This window comes from Gymnoscopelus braueri, assembly GCF_963280865.1.
Source record: "Gymnoscopelus braueri genome assembly, chromosome: 5".
Classification (NCBI taxonomy): Eukaryota; Metazoa; Chordata; class Actinopteri; order Myctophiformes; family Myctophidae; genus Gymnoscopelus; species Gymnoscopelus braueri.
In genome coordinates, this window is record NC_137606.1 from 19992685 (window position 1) to 20000276 (window position 7592).

The 7592-nt window shown below is 41.6% G+C and overlaps 1 protein-coding gene across 1 annotated transcript in view; it reads left to right on the forward strand.

The window, feature by feature from the left end:
* The first annotated feature begins 404 nt into the window (after positions 1-404).
* The window catches only part of serpine2 (serpin peptidase inhibitor, clade E (nexin, plasminogen activator inhibitor type 1), member 2), a 10542-nt gene continuing 3354 nt past the window's right edge, over positions 405-7592 (forward strand). The window contains exons 1-4 of the mRNA XM_080427838.1: positions 405-649; positions 3366-3650; positions 4167-4394; positions 4542-4739. Coding sequence (XP_080283964.1) covers positions 3383-3650; positions 4167-4394; positions 4542-4739 — 694 coding nt within the window. The 5' untranslated portion in view covers positions 405-649; positions 3366-3382. The remainder of the gene's footprint in view (positions 650-3365; positions 3651-4166; positions 4395-4541; positions 4740-7592) is intronic.

Here is a 7592-nt window from a genome sequence, read left to right on the forward strand (position 1 = left end):
GCAGATCTACAAGCTCACAATGCCTCGCATCTCGACATATTGTGAGTGTAGATCGGCTATTTTCAAATGGCCTAAATGTATATAAGGCTGAAGTCAAGTAGTTAATGTGTGTTCTGTAATAATCAAAATCTACAAAGTAAACTATACTATCAAATCGTTGTAGTGGAATAAAAGTACAATATTTGCCTCTGAGATTTGACTGGAGATCTAGTGGAGTAGAAGTAAAAGTACTGAAAATTGGAATTACTCCAGTAAAGTAAAAAATACCTAAAAATTGAACTTAAGAGTTAAGTACAGTACTTGAGTAAATGTACTTAGTTACTTTACACCACTTCAGCTTGTGTCACATAGACAGTCACCAGTGCCATCTAGAAGGCTCTGACAGTCACTATACATGCGTTGCTTATTCCAGCCCGATTTGAAGAGAAGGCGGAGTTGAAGTGACAAAAGCCTCCATTAAACGACACCGTGGACTCGGTACATTACTACACCTCACCTTTGAATAGACAAGAGGTGTACGTTACACTTTAGATTAATAGAATCCGAGCGGGGATAAACTGTAATAACTGTCCAGAAGAGAAGACCGAGAAGACGTTTGTTTAAGAAACTAAACAAACCTGTTTCACGTGTGGCAGCTTGATCGGCCGAGGTAGGAAGGAACAGTCTAGAAGACACTTTCTTTTCCCTGCAAACTTTATTATTTGGATTAAATTAAGTGTAAAACGTGTGCGTACATAGTTCGATAATTGTAAATTGTTCTCTTCTCATGACATTGTGATTAATAGTGTACGTAATTTATTTCTGTTCGTTTATTTGCGTCCACATCATTGTCATCTTTAGCTCCGACGGAACCTCTCCCTCCGCTGAGATGAGGTTCCTCGTTTCTTGGTGCCGTTTTAGCAGGACATCGTCGCACATTTTCCACTTTACATGTTTCCTACCCCTTTCTGCACATCGTATCCAAAAAGTAAAGGTTTTCTGCCATGCTCTCAGATGTTTTAAGTTCTAGCGCACAATAAAAGCTATCCAACGAGTTTAAAAAAGTATTTAATTTGCCTCTGTCCTCATCCGGTTACATGTTTTTAAGACATTGCGCAAGAGTTGCGCCCGTAGAGATAACATTACTGATTCCCCTACTGGTCAAATGTTGAATTGCATCTTCTATGCAAAATATTATGGAACCGGCTGAGGAGAGAGGCGAATTAAATACTTTTTTCAACTCGTTGGATAGCTTTTATTGTGCGCTAGAACTTAAAACATCTGAGAGCATGGCAGAAAACCTTTACTTTTTGGATACGATGTGCAGAAAGGGGTAAGAAACATGTAAAATGTGCGACAATGTCCTGCTAAAACGGCACCGAGAAACGAGGAACCTCATCTCGGAGCTATACAGCGGAGGGAGAGGTTCCCTTCCGTAGCGGCTATGTCATCTCCTACAGGTGGTGCAAGTGCTCCTCTGATCATTAACGGTCTCTTTCCACGTATTTCCACTGTCTGCATTACTTGGTTGTAGTCAGTGGTGGTAAAAGTATTTTTTTTTGTGTAATAGTATCAATACTATATAGAAATACTCTGTTGCAAGTAAAAGCCCGAAATTCAACATTTACTTGAGTAAAAGTACAAAAGGATTGGTATCAAAATGTACTTAAGTACCAAAAGTAGAAAGTACTACAAAGAAATTATATTTTTAAAAACAATTCAAAGATTTGCACACATTTTCATGATTTTTGTTAAAATAGTGCGCTATGAGCTTGTATATCTGCTATTTTTGAATAACCAATGTATAAAATACTGGTTAAAGTGGTTAAAATCAAAAATGTCTTAATGGGTTAAGAGTGTGTTAATAATATGCTTGTTATGTTCAGGAAAACGTGTTCAAGCAAGCAAACATTTTGAAATTCATATGGTGCAGAAGTTGGAGGTTATTTGAAGCTGATAAACTGTTTTTAAAATATAACTCATTTTCTCATCCTAAGGTGGCAACTGTGCTACAATTCTGAATCAAAATATGTTGTTTGTTCACACCAGGGCCTTTTCTTTCTTTCTTTCTTGCAAAGACTATGTTTTGGAGAGGTGTGAGTGAAAATTACAATATATAGTTATTGTCATCACTTGCAATTCAGACATTCTTATCCAGAGCAACTAAACATGTACAAACGACAAGTTAAAATCTGAAAGGTCTTTGCAGCCTAGTTGCCACAAACATTTGTCAGATAAGTGACCATGTATTTGAGAGCTACAATGAGAACAAAGATATGCTATGACAGTAACCCAGGAGATCAAGTAAACAACACAGCTAATATCTAAACTACATAGTCAACAAACTGCAAACCCTTCCAATTGGGTAGATCTAGTTGTTGATAGAATATCCATTGTTTTTGTTTTCTTAATCCAGATCTGACCAGCACAGTGGGAGCATCCTGTCAATTCTTTGAATTGAAATCCCTAATAGGAAGTATACAGGACACTCTGACAAGTCAGATGGATAGCCTACTGACGGGCACACTGGCTAACCCTCTGAGAATTAAAGTCAGTTTTTAATTGTGGGATGATGGATTTACCCAGTATGCCATCCTGCCACTTCCTATTGTCAAGGGATTTCAATTCAAAGAATTGACAGGGTGCTCCCACTGTGGAATACAAGAACGCTCGCCCCAAAACGCACTCGCCCCAGGTCAAAACCGGCGACCTCGTAGCGGTCGCCACCAGGTATTCCTAAACGTAACTTCAGTAAAGCTATGCCTAAACCTAACCTTATTCCTAACCTTAACCTCAGTAAAACGAAGAAGCGGCGGGGGCGAGTGGTCCACGAAAAAAATGGGGGCGAGTGTGTTTTGGGGTGAGCGTTCCGGTTAGCGTCCTGTATAGATACTGAGGTTTCATTTGAATTTGCTCCTCAGCCGAGTGAAAACCCAAAGTAATTGATGTCTTGTGAGAGAGAGTCTCTATCTTCCAGTAACCTAAACCATATATACTTCTTTGACCGGGGCCCACAGGGGTCTATACTTGGTACATTCTTCACATTTTAACTTGTTTTTACACGTTAAGTCGCTCTGGATAAGAATGTCTGAATGTCCTTTGTTTCCTCTACACCAAATCTCTTCTCCGACATGCCCAGAATAGGGACGTTAGGGTTCATGTGATAATTAAAAGTAGGTGAACAGATTAACATTTCTGGGAGTGTTTATCATAGCAATGTCTACGGTACAATACAGGTGGAAGACCTGTGTTGCATGTCAGTCCCCCTCTGCAATTCATTTGTCTCTCTACACACTATCCTCTCTATATAAAGCAACAATAGTCTATGTTAATTTAACAAAAGGAGGAAAAAAGTTACATTCTGAATGTCTCTTCTGTCCCATCAGGTGTTCTGCTGAACAATATGGGGCACTTCATCTTTTTGTGTCTGGGTGTGCTGGTGGTCTTAAGTGGCCACAAGGGGGTGCACTCTCTGGCTCCTAGTCCCAACTATGGTGAAAGAGGCTCTGATTTGGGCTTGCAAGTGTTCCAGCAGGTAGCCCGCTCAAAGCCCCAGGAAAATGTTGTGCTCTCACCCCATGGAGTGGCTTCTATCCTGGGTATGCTGCTACCAGGAGCCCATGGAGAAACTCGAAGGCAGGTGCTCACCGCTCTCCGCTATAAGAAGAATGGTAAGGACTTTTTTTTATATTGTTAATGCAAAAATTTGAACAAAGGTGAATACTGAGTTGTCATTCTTGGGAACATCCTGTTTTATGGACTTCAACTGGCAGTTCTCGAGCTTGGTAGCCTTGTGGTCTGAGTGTCCGATTGGGAGGTTGGGGGTTCAGTCCCCCGGCCAGGTCACAAAAGGCTACAAAATGGGACCCAAGGGAAACCCTGGGGTGTACTTGTACATCACGGCTGGGGGATGCACTGTACTTGTACATCAAGCCACCTCACGCTACAGAAACCGGAGATGGGCAGGAGCCTATGGGCCACAAGGTTACTTACTTTTTTTTTACTGGGAGTTCATCTGGTAAAACAAGGTCTGTACACAAAATGTACAACTCAAACTTTCTTGAATGTAAAACAGCTCATTGTCATGGCTGCAGACCTGGCAAGTGTGCTGGTTGAATGTGTGTATTGTTTTAAGCCTCAACTAAACTCCACTGAGCGATGATTCCATTGTCCTTTCTTCCTGTTAGGCCCTTACAAAATGTTGAAGAAGCTCCACAAAACGGTGACGGCCAAGTCAAACCAGGACATTGTCACCATCGCTAACGCCATGTTTACCCAGGAGGGCTTCCCCATGGAGGAGGCCTTTGTAGCCACCAACAAAGCCAACTTCCAGTGTGAGAGCAGGAGCCTCGACTTCAGAGACACACAGGGGGCAGCAAATGAAATCAACACCTGGGTCAACAATAAAACCAAAGGTATGTCCTTTTTGTGCAGTTTGTGGTGTTTGTGGTTGTTTTACCTTTCTTTTATGTAGTTTTGTACAGTAGAATAGATTTGCAGTTTTGGACATACAAGGTTTCTGCCTGACAGCAACGATATCCTCTTGTTGCATGTTTGTTCAGGTCACATCCCCAGCCTCATCAAAGCAGACATGCTGGACCCTACACTGACCCGTCTGGTAGCGGTCAACTCCATCTACTTCAAAGGCCTTTGGAAGTCCCGCTTCCAGCCTGAGAACACCAAGATGAGGAACTTCAACGGAGGCAACGGGAACGTATTCAAAGTTTCCATGATGTCCCAGCTGTCTGTCTTCAACATTGGTGAGTGGCGATTAGATGGCTGCTAATCATTGGCCTCCTGTCGTATAACAATATGTGAAAAGAAAATAAGCTGCTGGTTTTGTCATTTGCTACCTAGTTGTCAAGTAGTGCCATATTCATTTCTACGGTGTACTAGGGGGTTGCTAGATGGTGCTAGACAGTTGTTTGTAGTACTATGTTTTAAACTTGTGGGATGGCAGGTGGAGTCCAACCTGCATTTGAAAGGTCACTGGTTCGAGCTCCTGGCGATGAGGTAGTATTGTAAATGAATGTGTGGCTGTGATAACAGAAATAACAAACAAAACAACATAAACAAGAATAGACGAACAAGAAAGATAAAAACACAAAATCCAGATACTCACAAGTGACAGCGGATGCTTAGTTTCGTCCTGTCCTCGTTCACTTCTAATCCGTTCGGCCAGAAAAGGCTCTCTTCTAAAAGCGGCAGCTATGCGGACACATTTTGGTAATTTCTCATAGAGTTTAACATTTTAAGGTAAAAAGGCAGTGCATTTTAAGCCCCCTAGTGTGAATGCTACTGTACCTAAAGCATTTTAAATTTGAGCATACTTTTTTATGGTTTACTACCTATTTAGTGTCCATTTATATGATTGGTGGCTGGCTTATACAGCACATACAGTACATCAGTTGGATAGAATTGACCCTGTGTGAAATGAAATTATATACCAGCCAGTCTTCTATTTTTAGAATACCGGTAGTCAAGTCAAGTCTCTCAGAGTAATACAGGGTCAGTGGGCACTGGGCATGGTTCCGGTGCTCACCCAGGGCTAGAGCTGGGCTTACACCATGTTAGGTTACTCGAGAGGCCTTTGTAGATCATGAGCCATTCATTACAGTATGTCATGAAGTTGCTTTTGGATATTCTGTGCCTTGATGCTTGGCTTAAAGGAGAGATCCGGACATTTTAAGTGTTATCTTTGATGTGTCGCTAATCACTCACCATCATTGAAAGGGACGTGGCGTCTGTGGAAGAAACAAGCAACCAGCGTCATCTCGTTCTGCACGAACGATAGCTCGTTCGCGACATTCAGTGCATGTTTGAGTATCATGAGACTCCACGATGAGCAGTAGTAGAGAAAAAACTAACTTTGCATCGGTTATAATAGACGATTTTCACTCTTACACGGGCTCCCATTATGCCAACGGAGGGGGTCGCCAGACTGAACGACAGGGAACTCTCTGGAATAACTCAACGTCCCTTTCAATGTTGGTGAGTGATTAGCGACACATCAAAGATAACACTTAAAATGTCCGGATCTCTCCTTTAATGTCCCTGTACATATCAGAGGAAAGTGTTAAAAGATTATTATTATTTATTTTATGTAAAAGACGGCATCATCTTTTTCAAGGGACATAACCAAAGAAATATCTTTTGGCAAGTTTCTAAAAAAAACTCAGCTGTGGGTTTATATGGTTATGTCTTTTGAATATAATGGCCGTTGTGTATTGTTGGTTTTATGATTTTTATGTGGTACTTGGTTTTATGGGTTTTTATAGCCATTTAATAAACATGACTTTAGCACATTTCCCTTTACTCTGGCATCACTGTGGGTTGTTGTTCTTTGTTTGGCCAGACCTCTATAACCTCTAAGGCAGTATTTTGCAACTAAAACCCACAACAGAAGATTTATTTTATTTTATTTCAAATGTCAAAGCAGTAGTACTAATAAGCCCCTTTCCCACTGGACTGAAAACCCATGTACACCCACTAACATCTGGCTTTTGGCTTTAGTCGGAACGGTTACAATCTGCATTCATTCCCGGACAGATGACTGTGCAGTAATAGCACACACAGGTATTTGACTCCAGCTTCAATAGGCAGTGATGGAAGCCTGACAACCAGGTAGACACGCTCGGAGCTATTGACAGTCGTATAACATTCAATATCCAATCAAAACCAACTTGCAGTTGATGTGACATTTGTCTGTGTGCTTAGAGATAACAACAAGAGCACGAAGAATGCGGATGTAAATATTGAATCCTAATAATGGGTGCTGATTGATGAAGCATGAAGCATGTGATCCAAAAATGATGTAATTCTCTCTTTCAACAGGTGTTAGTCTCGTGTAGCCAGACAACTATCCCTTGGCACTATGCGCTGCCGTTAATGTTCAGCGGCAGCCTTACCTGCTGAACATTATGCCGACTCCATTGATTGATTGATTGATTGATTGAATACCAGGACTTTATTAGACAGAAATGTAAACAGCACGAGGTACAGTCAGACATTTAGGCTAAAAGGATAACACAGAAAAGTCCTGGGGACTTGTTTCCGTTGCGGTCCTATAAATTTGCGCCTGGAGGTTTTGGCTGATGGGCGTATAGTTGCGCTATCGGTGAAATTGCTATCGTGCACACACGCATATGGGGAAGCGTTAATTTCTTGTGTCAATAAGTTGTGTTTTTATCAGCAGTTGCCGGTTAAGCTTGTTTGATCTGCGTTCGCTATAACCACACCAGACCATTCAGTTGAATTAATCCAGAACACAAGCAATTGCTGTAATTTGAAGTTCTCTATAACCAGCAAGGTGTGAGTGATAATTCTGTGTATTAAATATGATTTTATTCCAAGGCAATCGGTGTCGGACTGCCTCTTCCATGGGCAGAGAAAGAGAGAGTGCACGATAGCACTGAACATAACACATTGCGCAGCCTGCTCTTAAAGGCAATGGCACCTGGCACGCTGATTGGTTTTATTAATGTAATGCCCAAACCACACCTATCCATAATGTAAGGGGTAGTGCAGGTGTTTTAGGGGTGGCGCAAGATAGTGTCACGACTGTGGGAACGGCCCTTGCGCAATGCTAAATCCCCAAATAGTGGGTAGCACGG